The sequence below is a fragment of the Dama dama genome, chromosome X (genome assembly GCF_033118175.1).
Source record: "Dama dama isolate Ldn47 chromosome X, ASM3311817v1, whole genome shotgun sequence".
Taxonomy (NCBI): Eukaryota; Metazoa; Chordata; class Mammalia; order Artiodactyla; family Cervidae; genus Dama; species Dama dama.
In genome coordinates this window covers 28,154,649-28,173,069 of record NC_083714.1, presented here as the reverse complement: position 1 = coordinate 28,173,069, position 18,421 = coordinate 28,154,649, and the positions used below count along the sequence as shown (strand labels likewise).

The following is an 18,421-nucleotide window of genomic DNA, read 5'->3' as shown; positions in this document are numbered from 1 at the left end:
CCAGTACAATACTAGTGATATTTATTTTAGAAGTACTCATTTCATGTATTTTGACTTTGTATCAATATATGAACAATGAGGCGAACAGCTGTATAGCCAAGGCTATTCTGCATGTGTTTTCTATTTTGATTCAGATTAACCTGTCAAGTGTACAGACAAAGGCAAAGTAATCAGATTAGGCTGAAATGATTTAAAAAAAAAAATACAAAGTGAATTAACATCAGCCGTTTGCCAGACAATAAGTAATAAGGGCAGTATCATTAAATGGTAATTATGTATTATTTTCTTACAACTTTTAGAAATGGAAAAGTTTTTGTCACTTTCATTTGTTGGAAAGAGGTTAATTTGTTTTTGTTTCCTGCTTTTCTATCCCTATGAAAGAACAAAGTCCTTTCATAAAAATCGCATTAATGCTTATTAAACACATTAATCTCTTCTCATCATCCTGTTTGTCTACATTTCATAGGTCCCATCACTGGGGACCTGGTCTGTCAGCAGTGGCTAATTAGTATTTTCTCAGGTACCAGAGAGGTAGCCAACAGCCCTGTACCTGCAATTCTTTCTGTTCTGTCCTCCTCTGCCTCCCTCAGCCCAGAGGGGACATTGGCCACAAAGATATAATCAGGAATGACATTTGTCCACTAGATGGAATATCATTTCCTAAATGAGAGTCCATTACACTTTGTAATGTCACCAAATATCCTTGAGGGTCTGGATTTTTTGGGTTTCTTTTCATGTATGTATATATGGAATGCTGAGTTTGACCAAGAGCATGGAGGAGGTGAAGTGTGGAAGTGAGAAGGGAACATACTTGATCTCTGTCATGCATATTCATGTAAGTGAAGGAACAGTAGCATGGATGTTGGGAGACCCTGCACACGTCCCTACAATTTTCTGGGCTTTAACTGTCAAACCAGAAAAATAACAACCAAATTTATGTGAAATCAGGTAATAGAGGAGCTCCTCTATTTCCAAGACTTCTTGTTCTCCCTTATCTCATTCCCCACACACATGCGTAAGTCCACAGTCATGTCTGACTCTGTACAACCCCGTGGACTGTAGCCCACCAGGAATTTTCCATACAAGAATACAGGAGTGGGTTGCCATTTCCTACTCCAGGGAATCTTCCCAACCCAGAGATAGAACTCACATCTCCTGCATTGGTAGGCAGATTCTCTACCACTGAGCCACTTAGGAAGCCCTCACGCCTCACAAAAGGAATATATGCCAAGTTCACTGGGCTGAAACATTAAAAGAAAAGAGTTCCCCCTAGGCTCAACCGTTCTTCTACTCCTGCAAGACCCTAGGTCTGGGGTTTCTTCTGGGGTGATGAAACTACTCTGGAATTAGATAGTGGTAATAATTCCACAACTCTGAAAATACTAAAAACCACCTTAAGAGTGTGAACATTATGGTATGTGAATCGTATTTTGATTGAATCTGTTATTTAAAAAATACTACTGGACGAAGAGTAAAGATTGAAGAATCCCAGATGAGTTGGACAAGGATTAATTAGTAAAAATATTTGCTGTTACAGGTTTTAAATTCTCTCCTGTTTGCTGTGACATGGAGGCTCAAGCTGGGTCTACTCAAGGCAAGTGTTTCCAAATATTTGATGACAAATTGTTTTTACCTCACCCCATCTCTGACAACCAGTCTGCATAGTTCAACCCTGCCCATCTGATAAACAACACACAGGCCTGGTTCATTAACCTGTCAAAGATTAGTTTATTGGTAGCTTGTTGGTTTGTTTTCCTCTGGAAGATTTCATGGGTGTATGTTGATGGTAACAGTGAGGAGGTGAGGGAGGAGCTGAGGACAAAGACAAGATTTAAGGTTGAATAGAGAAACACTGATTTAGCATGAGAGTAGAGATTTAAATCAGGTATGGTTGGTTTTGGCCTCATGACTTTCTACATCATCTGTGATTTTTTGCATGACTCTAGCCATTGATTTAGTATAGTTCAGATACTGCCATAACTTTACAATGCCATCTAGCAAATGGCCTTGGGCTTTTCCTTCCAATGCTCTGGCTTGGCTTAAGAATCACACTACACCCCCATCCCTGTTGTCAATTATAAATAACACCTTCAAATGAAGGAAATGCCATTCATTCTTTTCTGTAGACGTGTTGTCATTCTTCAGCGAGGGGACAGTGGTGTCCTTTTACTTTTGCCTTCATTTTGCTCACTGGCTTTGCTCCTTTGCAGAGGGATACTTAAAACAATATTTATAAATGATTTTGATGAAAATCAAGTACTTTGCGAGATGGGGAACCCTCACATCTGACCACAGGGCAATGACTCAAAATTTGTTAGCAACTGGGGGAAATGGATCAAGGGGAAGATGTATTAGAATCAGTTTTATCAAAATGCACATTATCCTCCCCCACCATGAGAACTGCTTACTGTGATGAACCACTATATGTACTGTGTTCATGTGCCATATCCCTTGGAGGTTTTAGGAACTTTTGGGGATGTTTGGGGCTGTGCACCTTCATTTTGCCTTTCATCTAATCAGCCATCTACCTTGGTCATGTAACACTATTTACTGAGACCGAGTTGGAAGACTCAGGAGTAAAGGATATGTGTCCTGTCTTTTCTTTATAGGTTTATCTCCCTTATGGTTTATTTTAGGAATTGGATAGGGTACCACAAAATTGGGCAGGACTGCCAAGGTAAAAAGTGATCCAGTGCTCGCTTCGGCAGCACATATACTAAAAATTGGAACGATACAGAGAAGATTAGCATGGCCCCTGCGCAAGGATGACACGCAAATTCGTGAAGCGTTCCATATTTTTCTGATTCATATCAATGTATGACAAAACCCACTGAAAAAATAAATAAATAAATAAAGGGGAAAAATAAAAGTGATCCAGTCTGCTAAAAAGTAGTTTAAATGCCAGCCTCTTTTGGCCCAATGTACACCTCCAAAGAGGATTTCAATAGAGCATAGTGATAAACAGTTTGTACTGTGAAGCCAGACTTAGATTAAAATCCCACCTTAGATTTAAATCCCAGCTGTGTGATGTTGGGAAAGTTGTCTAATGTTTCTGTGCCTGAATTTCATCATCTGTAAAACCAGGAGGATATTACTATCTACCTCTAAGATTTTGTGATAATTGAATAAATGAATGTATATAAAGGATAGCACTTATATAAGTATAGTCAGAATGTTCATTATTCTTATTGATCAGTACTTCACAATTTCCAAATACACTTTTAATATCTTTATCTCATTTCATCCTCATGACCCATCTATAGAATGATTCTATTGTTTCAGCATTTTACATAGGAGGAAGAGTTAAAACAGAAATTTAGAAACAAGTTAGCTAAATACAATTGATTTTTTCCCAAATAGCCAGACTTTTTAGCTCCTTTGAATCATGCATGAATATAAGACATGAACAACTTTACTCAGATAGAGTTCTGTAAGTTTTACTCTGCTAGCAATTTTCAATAAGGAGTATACAATTTGGAATCTTATTTATGACCTTGTGTAAGATTTTACCAATTTAGATTCCATAAATTTTCAATCAGTGATAACCAGGCCAGGCCTGCCTTCAGCATTTCCATAGATTCTTACAGAGGAGGTTTGAGTTGAGATGAGAGTGTAAATGGTTTTTCTAAAAGCATGTTAATTTGAAAAAACAAGTTATTTTCAATGAATTGAACTTAATGCTTGTGTGCAAATATTGCTATTTATTTCTCACTGATCTCATGCATTCATGAAAGCAGGCCTAGCAGGGAATCTATTTCAGTAATTTGAGTTTGTATATACTATGTTTGAAAAGAGTAAAATAGCTTAAAATTTTTAGGATTAAATACTTCACAACCTAAGACTCCATGCCACTCCATCCATGTGCTTCAGTTAGTGTCAATGACATTTTATTTTGTTTCTATCTTCCTATATATTCTGATTTTTAGATTATTGATAATGCAATAAGATAATATCATGGGATTGATTTAGGATGATTTAAGCTTCACTCCTATAAATTTGGGAGAGAAGTGAAAGTAGGGGAATTTGTTAATTTGAGTAGGTTTTTCAACTGGGAAAGATTTGAGACGTGATTTCAAAGACACTTTGAATTCTGTTCATCCTAGGCTATTATGACTTGAATTTTCTACTTATATTTTGAAATTATGTCTGTATGGACTTATTTCTTTCATTTAATTAATTGGTCAAGCCTTTCAAAATATTTATATTTTTTCTCACTTTTGTAAACTGTTTGGTTACCCATAATTGAATTGAAGCTTCCAATATGCTTTAAGCCATGAAAAATTAAAATAAATAACTTTCACTTTCCGAATGAAACCAACTGAGAGGTCTGAAGTACAGGGAAGGAAGAGCAGCAGGTAACAGAAGAGAATGTGGGTTTCTTGGCTTTCAGAGGACAGTCTGAACACTAATGTACTTTATTTCCATTCCCTCAAATATGTCCTAAGTAAACCCTTTGTTGTGTATTGATGCTTAATCATCTGTTAGGAAAACTGCAGATTTACTCAAATTAGCTTCATCCTGAGGCCCATAAACAGGAAACTTTGATATCAGTCATAATGCTTTATTCATTTTACCCCTTTTCTACTCCCATTTCACATTGCTACTTGTGTAACTATTCATTGTAGGCTAATACTTGAGTTGTTTATCTTCTGTCTTCATAATAGTTTTTAATAAGTACTAGACAGGAAGCTACTTGAAGACAGAGCCTGGTTTATTCACTGTTTTTTCTTCAGTACTTAGCCACTGAATCTGGAGAACAATAGGTACTAAAAAATGAAGAATATGCTTTACTCTTTGGGCTTCCCTGGTAGATCAGTCAGTGAAGAATCCACCGGTGCAGGAGACTGGCTATAATATGTAGGAGATGTGGGTTTGATCCCTAAATCAGGAATTTCCCCAGAGAGAAGGACATGGCAACCCACTCCAGTATTCTTGCCTGGGAAATCTCATGGACAGAGGAGCCTGGCGGGCTACAGTCCATGGGGTTGCAAGAGTTGGACATGACAACAACTAAACCACCATCACCACCATGCTTTACTCTCAGGGGAAAAGTTAAAACAGAGATAATATTGTAGTTCTTCTCTAAATAGAAATGTTGCATACATGTTCAGTTGCTCAGCTGTGTCCAACTCTTTGTGACCCCATGAACTGTAGCCCGCTAGGCTCCTCTGTCCATGGGATTCTCCAGGCAAGAATACTGGAGTGGGTAGCCATTCCCTTCCCCAGGAGATCTTTCAACCCAGGGGTCAAACCCACATTTCTTGCACCTCCTACATTGGCAGGCAGATTCTTTACCAACTGTGCCACCTGGGAAGCCCTTAATAGAAATGCTACAGTGGGTCAAACTTCTGGTCATCTAACACACGACTCTACCTCTGACAGGTGATCCAGTGGGCTTTTCTTAGAAGAACTTGGCAGGCCTACTTGAGCATTAACGTCAGTGATTAGAGTGTTCCTCAATAATGATATTTGACTCTACATTAGGTTGGAGCAAAAAATTATATTAGCAGCTAAATTTGAGTAATCAATTTCCAGGAATGTGTTTTTCACATGTGGCCTAAATGAAACATTTGTATTAGAAAATGTGAAAGTGCTTATCAAGGTGCTAAATAGAAGGAAATAGTTAAAGAAAGGCATTTTTAACCTTTAGTAAAGTATGTCACAAAGAAATTACTATGGCTATATTCTTGTTGTTAATGATATTTCTGTATAAGCAGTATTTATTGAGCAACCACTCCAGTATCCTTGCCTGGAAAATCTCATGGACAGAGGAGCCTGGTGGGCTGAAGTCCATGGGGTCACAAAGAGTCGGGCACGACTGAGCGACTAACACTTACTTACTAACACTTATTCTTTGCCAGGCTCTGTATTGGAGACTATGCTGTGCTGGGCCTAGTCACTCAGTCATATCTGACTCTTTGTGACCCCATGGACTGCAGCCCTCCAGGCTCCTCTGTCCATGGGGATTCTCCAGGCAAGAATACTGGAGAGGGTGCCATGCCCTCCTCCAGGGGATCTTCCCAACCCAGGGATCAAACCCAGGCCTCCCGCATTGCAGGCGGATTCTTTACCAACTGAGCCACAAGGGAAGCCCATATTGGAGACTGGGGATATATAAAAGATGACCACTACACAATTTTAACTCTCTCAGAATTTACAGTCTAGAGGACAAGAATGATGCCCTATGAATTAGAATTGTTTATTATTCCTTATTGTTGTTATTGCCTGTAACAGAAACCAACTTGAGCTACCTTAAACCTAAAAAAACAAATTTATATAAAGGGGCATGTGAATGCTTCATGGAACCAGGACAAAAGAAGGAACTAGATTAGAAGAATTGCCTGTTCCTTTGCCTCTTGCTTCTGAATCCATTTCCTTCAGTCCTGTCTCTGTAGATTTACTTTCTCTAAATCACCATCCACAAGGCAAGCATAAAACCTCATACAGTTCCCCAGTTTATATTTCTTATGTTCAGGAAAGAAGTTGAGATTAACTGGATATTTTTCAGTGCCATTTCTAAATTCCAGTGAGACAGAATACTTTTCCCAGCTTGAGTCAGATGTCTACCACTGGTCCCATCAGCTACAACCAGGGAGTAAAGTTAGCAATGCACATGTTGCTTTTGGGGACCCCACCCACTGGATTCTTGGAGCAGTTTGCCATGCAGGTGGTCAGAGTCAAGTGGGCATATATACCCAAAGAAGTCTACTGGAGACAATGAAGGCTAACTGTAATACAATTTAGTACCATAATAAAAAATATGTGCAGCTTGCTATGAAAATACAAGGGATGTGAAATCATTTATCAAAGTAAAAATTATTATATTAGTGCAATCTAAATAAACATTGTTCTGATGGTGAGTGGTTAAGAATGTGGATTGTGGTGTAAGATAGTCCTATGTTTGTGCCCTGATTCTGCATTGTAACTCTTGTGTGCCCTTGGACAAGTAACTAAAGCTTTCCAGGCCTCAGTTTGCTTGCCTGTCAAATGGAAACATTACTTATTTCCATTTTTGTGTGTGAGGATTAAATGAGAAAATGAATATATAGCACCTTACAGTTTGCCTGTTATATATTAAATGCTCAATACATCTCAGTTGTTGTTATCTGTTACACAACAAGAATTTATTATGCATATATTGTGGGATAGATGCTCCAGGGTGAAGTCTCTTTTATCAAGGATTTACCAGGCATGCAATATGGCTTCTGAAACATCTGGTATGCCAGGAAACTCTAGTCTAGCAGAATTCAGCCCACCTTCTCATTTCCTTGCACTTTTCTTACCTTAAATAATATATCATTTTGAAAGTGAAGGTGAAAGTGTTAGTTGCTCAGTCCTGTCCGACTCTTTGTGACCCCATAGACTGTAGCCCACCAGGTTCCTCTGTCCATGGAATTCTCCAGGCAAGAATACTGGAATGGGTGGCCATTTCCTTCTCCGGGGGATCTTCCTGACCCAGGGATCAAACCCAGGTCTCTCGCATTACAGGCAGATTCTTCACCATCTGAGCCACCAGGGAAGACCATACATCATTTTAATAGCCAACAATCTTGTTCTGCTAAGTAGAGGTGACTGAGGAAATTCAGTGAAGCACTTCAGACCTGGCTAAGGGTTAACTCCGTACTATTGTATTTCCAATTGTCATTGGAGTAGCCCCTTAAGATAGAGCTGGGATTTCAACTACTCAGAGGCCTTGTTGATTTCCATGATTGTTGGGCAGCTGAGCTCCCTATGCACTGCTTGGAACTTTACAGGTAGCAGATTATCTGATACAATCCCATGATAGCCAAAAAATCCATTAATACTACTCCCCATTGCATCTTACTGCATATGGCAGAAACCTGGTAATACACCATGTGCTACCAATAAACACCATATGATCATAGCCATGCATTTGTCATTCTCAGAACCTGAGTTGCTCCATCAGAACAGCAGGAGTGGTGAAAAAATAGCTAGCCTAATACCTGAGTTTCTTGAATGACATGTAATAGATTATGCCAAAATAAGGCATTATTCCTTCTGATGTTTGACCATGTGGGGCCATTCATGTACAATTAATGGAAGAAATTTGTTTATTTTACATTTCTTTCTTTTGCTTTTTTGTTTTCCCCTGCTAGTGTAAGTTATACAGGACACTTCCACAGCAATGTAAACAGTTCCTCAGGAACCATCTGAATGTCAAAGGAAGTGTGTAAAACAATGCAATGACTTGGTAATAGCTTCGGTAGAAGCCCTGCCATATAACTGACATCCTAATGGCTCTGTTGGACCCATTAGACATGTATAAGACAGTGCAGTTGACTTTGTAATGGCTCCTTTGAAAACGTTACACGATCAGAGGAAGAGTGTAAGTCATTGGGATTACTTGATGTGTGGGTGAGACACTTCTGGGATGTCTGTGATACTCTTACAATTGAGAACAGATTTGATGATATTGAAATTTCAAGTTGTTATAAAGTTAGATATAACAAGCTCATATTTTCCTTTTCAGTAGGTAATTTTAACCACTTTTTTTTAGTATTAAAGTAATATCAGCTGATGTTTCAAAAATTAAAATAGTAAAAACGTGTTTAAAGTGAAAAATCCTTCTTCTTTATGCTTCTATATAAAATATAGAAGTCACAGGATTACAAATATTCCATCCTCCACATGCAAGAAAATAAAAAGTATCAACTGGCATATAAGTCTTTTAGGTAATGTTATAACTTTGGGAAATACACAGATAGGACTTCCATTTGTATCAGCAAGACAAGAAATTATCAAGACATTCTTGAGAGGTAACCAGTGTTAACAGTATATTGTGTATAATTCCCCCAAAATGGTCTGTACATATACAAATGGGATAACATAATATTAAAATCAATAACTTTTTTCTACTAAAGATTATATTGTGCATATTTTTCCATGTTTGTAGTATAGATCTGTCTTATTATTTTTAATAGCTATATAGTATTCTGCTTCTCTATGCATCATTTTTTTATTTAGTTAGACTTATGTTTGTGGAAATCTGAGTTTCCAGTGCTTTAATATTAAAAATGATGCTGTACTTAACATCCTTGCACACATGTTTTTGCACACCTGTTGGATAATTTCTTGGAAGTAGAAGTGATGGGCCAAGGATATGTACATTTAGCAATTTCTATAGATGATACAAAATTCCCCTTTAAAAAACCAGTTTTTCTTCCTACTAGTGCTATATACTACCAACGCACGTGTTCTCCTGTATCATTATCAACACTGGCAATGAATGAAATATCCCAATCTGCTACATGACATGTGGTACTTTGTGCTATTATTTTGCAATTTAACTATGAGTGAACTTGGGCATCTTTTTGTATGTTAATAGACCATATACATTTTTTCTAAACTGTTGATATCCTTTACCCATTTTTTCTATTCATATTTTTATATTTCATTTTTAGTTAATTTTTAATTGAAGTACAGTTGATTTACAGTGCTACACTAAAATGGCTCAGTTATACACAGGTGCTTAGTTGCTCAGGTGTGTCCAACTCTTTGTGACCCCATGGACTGTAGTCCGCCAGGCTCCTTTGTCCATGAGGATTCTCCAGGCAAGAATACTGGAGTGGGTTACCATGCCTTCCTCCAGGGCATCTTCCCAAGCCAGGGATCGGACCCAGGTCTCCTGCATTGCAGGCGGTTTCTGTACCATCTGAGCCACCACATACATACATTCTTTTTTGTATTCTTTTCCATTATGGCTTGTCCCAAGATATTGAATAGCATTTTCTGTGGTATACAGTAGAACCTTGTTGTTTATCCATTCTATATGTAATACAGATTTTCATACTAATTAATTTTCAAGAACTTTTTATATATAAAGGGTAAAAAAAAAACACACATATTATGCATTTTTCCTAATTTGTTATTTGCCTTTTGAAATAGGTTCATATGGTACATTTGTATTTGTAGATATAGAACTTTATATTTTTAAGTGATCAAATTCGAGCATCTATATTTTATAGCTTATGGAAGTATATGGAGATGATAGATAGGTACAAACTGAAAATCCAAAACGTGTTAATGTGCTTACAGTACCTCATGTTCCTTTATAACAGCGATCCTTAACCTTTTTGGCACCAGGAACTAGTTTCTTGGAAGATAATTTTTCCATGGACAGGGTTGGGTGAAGGGAGTTGATTCAGGGATGATTCAAATGCATTGCATTTATTGTGCACTTTATTTCTTTTGTGACTCAGCTGGTAAAGGATCCGCCTGCAATATGGGAGACCTGGGTTCGATCCCTGGGTTGGGAAGATCTCCTGGAGAAGGGAAAGGCTACCCACTCCAGTATTCTGGCCTGGAGAATTCCATGGACTGTATAGTCCATAGGGTTGCAAAGAGTCGGACACGGTTGAGAGACTTTCGCTTTCACTTTATTTCTATTATTATTACATCAGCTCCACCTCAGGTCATCAGGCATCAGATTCCACAGGTCGGGAACTCCTGCTTCATGACGATCCATGCAACTTGATATTTCAGTTTAATTAAAACAGGCATGTTCCATGTTACCAAGTCTTAATTAAGTAGTATTTTAAATATATTAGTTAAGATGTAACATATCTTAACTATACCTTATTTTTGAATATTAGCATTTCCAATGTTTTACTAGTGTAAAAATGCTGTTAATACAATTGGCATCCTTGTGGTCAAAATGTTGGTCTTTTTCTGATATCTTCCTTATAGTAGATTTTTACAAATAAAATTACAGAATTCAATAATGTTTACATTAAGACTCAAGAGAGATATTAACAAAGTATTTCTGAATTTATATACCTCATTAACAAAGCATGAGTGACCATTTTCCTCACTAGTACTAGATGATTTACTTTAAAATATTTTTGTTAATTTTTCAATGAAATTTTAAAACAGTAATAACTATAGATTTAAAATTACATGTCATTTATTGATTCTGAAATTGAACCTTTTTTCATCTTTTTTAATGGCATTTCCTCATTTGTTAATTGAACTGACTTTAAAATATGTATCATAAAAAATGAAAATATGTATCATAAAAAATCTAGAGCTAATGAATAAATCTAAGAACCAGTTCTGGAGTGAGGGGCAATAAAATAGATAAGACAATGCAGAAAATAAAAGATTATAAGAAATAAGCATGTCAAAATAACTATAGATAAAGAGGAAATTGAATGATTCGTAAGAGACTACTTTGTATACCTCTTTTAAGATATACTTGAAAACCTGAGTGAAATAAATAATTTTATAGAACAAATATAAATGGCAAAAATGGCCCGAGAAAAGAGAAAACCTAACTTTTCTAATTTATATTATAGAAATAAAATTTTCAAAGAACCACCCAAACCAAAGAAAGTAGCAGAAATAGACAAAATCTGTCAAAACTTTAAGAAACAGATGCATCATTTCAGTGCTACTTAAATGTCTTCAGAGCATAACAAAAGGGAACTCTTCCAAATCTTCTTATAATTTTTTGAAAGCAAGAAAAACAACAAGATCTAAAGCAGAAAAAGAAATCACAAAGTAAATCTACAAACCAATTGTAGTTATGAATTCTGATACAAAATTCTGAGGTAAAATACTGGCAAACAAGGTCCAGCAATATAGTAAAAGAATAATATGCTACAACTAAGTGTGGTTCTTGGTGGGGAATGCAAGGAGAGCTCAATATTAGGAATTTTGTTACTCTGATTCATTATATGAATAGAGAAATATAGGCAAATCACATGAAAAGTTGCATAGATGCCAAAAAATCATTTTATAAAACCCAATGTTGTATTAAACAAACACATAACTTACTCTCTGCTAGATACTGTTCTAGCTATTTTGCAGGTATTAATGAGTTTAATTCTCACAACTACTCTCTGACTTAGGTACTAATAATATCCTTATCTACAAATGAAAAAATTGAGGCTCAATGATGATAGGCCAGGTCATTTAGCTAGTATGTGGCAAAGCCAGGATTTAAACCCAGGCTGATTTCAAACCCTTCCATTTATCCACTATACTATATTACTGCCCTGTAATTTTGGATAGAGATTCTTAACTTAAAATATATGTATAATATATATATAATTTCTTATGTAAAATTACAAAATCCACTTTTACTCCAAGTAAGGAAGCACTAGAAAGGTTTGTTAGAATCAAGAACACAAAAAGATGTCTACTTTCACCAATTACTTGAAACCTTTTATGAAGGTAGCAGCTGTAACCATGAGAAGAAAGACTGAACTAAGAGGAATAAAATTAGAAGCAATGAGGTTAAATTATTATTTGTAAGTTATATATTTGTATATCTAAAAATCTAAGAAAACCAAATTAATACAAATGATAAGAATTCAGGAAACTGATTTGGTACAGCATTATGACACCAATTTAATAGTTTTCTTTCCATAAAAAACACAATTAATTAGACAATATAGTTGAATAAATTACAAGAAACAAGAATGACAATCAAAATGCCTAGGAATAAACTAGCAAAAAGAGCAAGACACACACTCATACACACATGTATTTACACACACACGCACATACATACACAAAAAGCAATGCTATTTTGGAATATAGAAGAAAATATAAATAAATTGAGAGCCTTAGCCTATTTATGGATGATATCACTGTCATAAAATTCTCCTTAAATCAATATATAATTTTAATATGCCTCCAAAAACAGTATCAATTGACCATGTAAAAAATATGACTTACTAGCTCTAATGTTCAAATGGGAAAAAAAAGCAAATTTGCAAGAACAGGATGAAAATATTTGAAAAAAATTTGAGATAATAAATTTGCCGGATATTTAAGTTAATTTTAATTAAAATAATGTTGTAGTATGTGACCAAAGTGTTAGAATGGGAAAGGAAGCCTGGAAATGCTTCCGGAAAAACAGAGAATTCCAGAAAAACATCTACTTCTGCTTCATTGATTATGCTAAAGCCTTTGACAGTGTGGATCACAACAAACTGTGGAAAATTCTTTTAGAGAGAGGAATACCAGACCACCTTACCTGCCTCCTGAGAAATGTGTATGCAGGTCAAGAAGCAACAGTTAGAACTGGATATGGAACAAGACCTGGCTCCAAATTGGGAAAGGAGTACATCAAGGCTATATATTGTCATCCTGCTTATTTAACTTATATGCAAAGTACATCATAAGAAGCACTGCGCTGGATGAAGCACAAGCTGGAATCAAGGTTGCCAGGAGAAATCCCAATAACCTCAGATATGCAGATGACACCACCCTTATGGCGGAAAGTGAAGAAGAACTAAAGAGCCTCTTGATGACAGTGAAAGAGGAGAGTGAAAAAGTTGGCTTAAAGCTCAACATTCAGAAAACTAAGATCATGGTATCCGGTCCCATCACTTCATGGGAAATAGATGGGGAAACAGTGGAAACAGTGACAGACTTTATTTTCTAGGGCTCCAAAATCACTGCAGATGGTGACTGCATCCATGAAATTAAAAGACACTTGCTCTTTGGAAGAAAAGCTATGATCAACCTAGACAACGTATTAAAAAGCAGAGACATCATTATGCCAACAAAGGTCTGTATCATCAAAGCTATGGTTTTTCCAGTAGTCATGTATGGATGTGAGAGTTGGACCATAAAGAAGGGTGAGTGCCGAAGGATTGATGCTTTTTTTTTTTTTTTTTTTAATTAGTTGGAGGCTAATTACCTCACAACATTTCAGTGGGTTTTGTCATACATTGATATGAATCAGCCATAGAGTTACACGTATTCCCCATCCCGATCCCCCCTCCCACCTCCCTCTCCACCCGATTCCTCTGGGTCTTCCCAGTGCACCAGGCCCGAGCACTTGTCTCATGCACCCCACCTGGGCTGGTGATCTGTTTCACCATAGATAATATACATGCTGTTCTTTTGAAACATCCCACCCTCACCTTCTCCCACAGAGTTCAAAAGTCTGTTCTGTATTTCTGTGTCTCTTTTTCTGTTTTGCATATAGGGTTATCGTTACCATCTTTCTAAATTCCATATATATGTGTTAGTATGCTGTAATGTTCTTTATCTTTCTGGCTTACTTCACTCTGTATAATGGGCTCCAGTTTCAACCAGATCTGAAAGAGACACGTGCACCCCAATGTTCATTGCAGCACTGTTTATAATAGCCAGGACATGGAAGCAACCTAGATGCCCATCAGCAGATGAATGGATAAGGAAGCTGTGGTACATATACACCATGGAATATTACTCAGCCGTTAAAAAGAATTCATTTGAATCAGTTCTAATGAAATGGATGGATTGATGCTTTTGAACTGTGGTGTTGGAGAAGACTCTCAAGAGTCCCTTGGACTGCAAGGAGATCAAACCAGTCAATCCTAAAGAAAATCAATCCTAAATATTCTTTGGAAGTACTGATGCTGAAATTGAAGCTACAATACTTTGGCTACCTTATGCAAAGAACTGACTCATTGGAAAAGACCCTGGTGCTGGGAAAGATTGAAAGCAGGAAGAGAAGGGGACAGCAGAGGATGAGATGATTGGATGGCATCACCGACTCAATAGACATGAGTTTAAGCAAGCTCTGGGAGTTGGTGATGGACAGGGAAGCCTGACGTGCTACAATCCATGGAGTCACAAAGGGTCGAACTGAACTGATAGGATTATAAATAGATACAGTCTCGATGAAAGAAAATTTGGCAACATCTAGCAAAAACTCTACGTCCTTTTTACTTAGCACTTGCATTTCTTCAAATTTATCCTATAGATGCTCAATGGGTATGCAGTGATATATGTGATGGTGTTCATAATAGCATTGTTTGAACTATCAAAAAATAGGGGCTGTCAATAAAAATGTTCATCAATAGGAGGCTATTTGTATAATTTATGGTGTGTGTGTTGTTAGTCACTCAGTCGTGTCCAACTCTTTGTGACCCCACGGACTGTAGCCCACCATGGACTGTTTCTCTGTCCATGGAATTCTCCAAGCAAGAGCACTGGAGTGGGTTGCCATTTCCTTCTCCTGGTGATCTTCCCAACCCAGGGATCAAACATGGCTCTCCTGCATTGCAGATAGACTCTTTACTCACTGAGCCACCAGGAAAGCAACTATAATTTATGGTAGAGTCATGCAGCATGGAATATTCTGCAGCCTTACAAAGAATGAATATACACAGTAGAAGGAGAAGTGGAATGCCTTAGGGGGAATTGTACAGGGGGCTTTCAACTCTATTGAGCCTATATTTATATGGGGTCATATATTTATTGACCCTATATTTATGTAAATATAAGTAATAAATTAGCATATTTATGTATAATATTTTATTTCTTAAACTATATGGTAGGGGGTACATGAGTGTTTACAGCATTGCTCTTTATACACTTTTATGGATGCCTGAAACTTTTTAAATAAATCTAAACAGTGACACAACTATATATTGAAGTAGAACAATCTTCAATATACATTTGTAAATAAAATCCACTGAGTTTGAATCATTGTGTATAGAAGTGACCTTTTTGTCTGTGACCCAGAGTAAGAAATACACTTTACATTGTGACCCAGTTCTCAATGAATCTCTAAACAAACAAACAAGCAAAAAACCTAGAAAAAAATTTCACAAGACAGTATCTACCCTTACTATAAACAATGCACTCTGACGTTTTCTATCTTATTTCATGTCTTTCTAACATTAATTATAATCCAGTAAATTTATTTCATAACCAACTAATTGGTCACAACCTGCAATTTAAAAGCAGTGGTGTCTGGTACACTACTCTTGGTGTGTGATTTTACATGGAACTACATGTATATATGCTTGTCTTGTCTAGTCTAGTCTGTTGTTGCTAAGTTGTGTCCAACTCTTGTGACCCCATGGACTGTAGCCGGCCAGGCTCCTCTGTCCATGGGATTCTCTAGGCAAGAATACTGGAGTGGGTTGCCACTTCCTTCTCCAGAGGATCTTCCTGACCCAGGAATCGAACCCAGGTCTCCTGCATTGCAGCAAATTCTTTACTAACTGAGCTACAAGGGAAGCCCATATATGCTTGAAGATGCATAGAATTTCTCTGGAACTATTTGAATAAATGGATTATTCTGATTGCATTTGTGGAAGGCAACTAGGTGACTGTGGATAGCGATTGGAGGGAGATTTGTTTTCCTCTGTGCATTTTTGTTCTTTTAGAACTTTGTACCATATGTTATTAAAATTTTTATTTAACATATCAAAAAAGTAAATAAAATGACAGTGATATCACAGAGGAATGAATCCAAGTCACTTGCTTTCTAGACTACTTTTTAAAAATAACCAATTAATTGCTGCTTACAGGGTTCTTTCCAATGTTTTAAAAAAATAGGAAAAAAACTTCCTTAAATAAAAGCACAGGATTATTAAATATTTCCTTTATGGCAATATCCAGGTTTAGCTCTTAATTTATTTCTTTAGCACAGCTTTTGTGATGTGTGTTTCTTCTAAAAATAAGATGAGAAAAAACTATATCAGACCAAGGGTAATGTAATATTTTGCTCTTTACATCATTATTAGGTCACCGGCTCATTTTAAATTGTCATTATGAAATTTGAGCCCCATATGTGGATGAGACATGCTCTTCTATTTAGTTAGGAAAAAGCTATGTTTGGAGATCAAGTTTATGTCTTACAGAGAAAGCAAGGAAGACATGGAAGTGTTGTTAACCAGCCGATCAGTAGTTTTATGTTTCAAAGGTGTCTGCCCAAATTAGCAGTTTTAAAACAAAGCTACACATTTCAAATCTTTGATGTCATATATACTATACTATTTTCCTTTGAAGCCAAAACCATGTATTTGTCATTTAACAATTTCAACAGTGTACGCATAATTGTGTTTCCATGAGAAAATAACTATTATACTAAGTGGTTGACTTTAAACAGCATTTCTTTATTCTCCAAAGTCTATATTTTTAATTTTTTGTTCAGTTTTATTCTATCATCTGGAAATTTGTGCTTAAATAATTTTCATTTATTTTGATGTTTATAAGTGTAAATCTAGTTTTTTTGAGATAACTTATCATTTATTTTCATTGTTCCTTGGCAAGTTTAGATTTGCCGAAATAATCCTTCAGCTAGAATGATTATGTGGCCTGTAGAAATCTTCTGTGCAAAGGTTTAATAACTTTTTCTATGAGAAAATTGGCAGCCTTGTGAAATAACCCAAGAATTTCACTTCTACCACATTTTTTAATTAATATAAACCTTGGGTTACCTCTGCTAAACAAGGGCCAAGAGGAGGAGAAGTTTAAGACTAATGGAATATGTCATTTTCTGATGAATTTATGAGTTCTCTGGGCTTTCTTTGCCTGGTTTCCAGGTTACCATGCTCTTAATTTTCCCCTTATCTCAGTAGTTACTTCTCTTACTTGCTGATTCTTCCTCTTCTCTGTGATATTTTAATATTGGAGTGTCCCAGTGCTCCTTGTCCTAGAATCTTCTCCATTTACACTCACTCACTGTGTGATCTCATATGGTCTTGCTGCTTAAAATACCATCTACTATACAAATGAGCCCCAAATTCATATTCCTCCAAGACCTCTCTGCCAACGTCCATTTTTCAACTTACTTGAAGATTTCACCTGGGTATCTAGTGGGTATCTTAAATTTCACTTGTCCAAAACAGAATTCCTAATCCTCCCTCTACTTCAAACTTGATCCACTTGCAGACTTGCCCATTTCAGTTGACGAAAACTCTAGCCTACCACTTGCTCAAGCCAAAATCCTTGGCGTCGTCCCGAGAACCCTCTCACTCCCACACCTTACATCCACTCCATCAGTAAGCACTGTTTCTTCACTACCAACTCCATTGCTATCACCCTTGTCCAAACCACCATCATCTCTCACCTGGTTAATACAGCAACACCCTAACAGGTCTTCCTCCTTCCTAGAATGATCCATTTCTTAAAAAAAATATTTCTTATTTGGCTGTGCCAGGTCTTAGTTGTGGCATGCAGGATCTTCGATCTTTGCTATGGCACAGGAGCTCTAGTTCCCTGACCAGGGATTGAACACAGAGTCTTAGCCACTGGACCACCAAGGAAGTACCTCGAATGATTCTTTTAAACTGTCAGTCTGATGTGCACCCCAATGTTCATCGCAGCACTGTTTATAATAGCCAGGACATGGAAGCAACCTAGATGCCCATCAGCAGACGAATGGATAAGGAAGCTGTGGTACATATACACCATGGAATATTACTCAGCCATTAAAAAGAATTCATTTGAATCAGTTCTAATGAGATGGATAGCCCATTATACAGAGTGAAGTAAGCCAGAAAGATAAAGACCAATACAGTACACTAACGCATATATATGGAATTTAGAAAGATGGTAATGATAACCCTATATGCAAAACAGAAAAAGAGACACAGACGTACAGAACAGACTTTTGGACTCTGTGGGAGAAGGCGAGGGTGGGATGTTCTGAGAGAATAGCATT

At 36.8% G+C, this 18,421-nt stretch overlaps 1 protein-coding gene and 1 non-coding gene across 2 annotated transcripts in view; both read left to right on the top strand.

The window, feature by feature from the left end:
- TENM1 (teneurin transmembrane protein 1) overlaps positions 1–18,421 on the top strand; it is an 887,850-nt gene that overhangs the window by 336,983 nt on the left and 532,446 nt on the right. The window contains exon 6 of the mRNA XM_061137497.1: positions 1,538–1,594. Within this exon, the coding sequence (XP_060993480.1) occupies positions 1,538–1,594 (57 nt within the window). The remainder of the gene's footprint in view (positions 1–1,537; positions 1,595–18,421) is intronic.
- LOC133053197 (U6 spliceosomal RNA) lies at positions 2,693–2,800 on the top strand. The gene has a single exon (XR_009692132.1). It is a non-coding gene; the product is annotated as a U6 spliceosomal RNA (small nuclear RNA).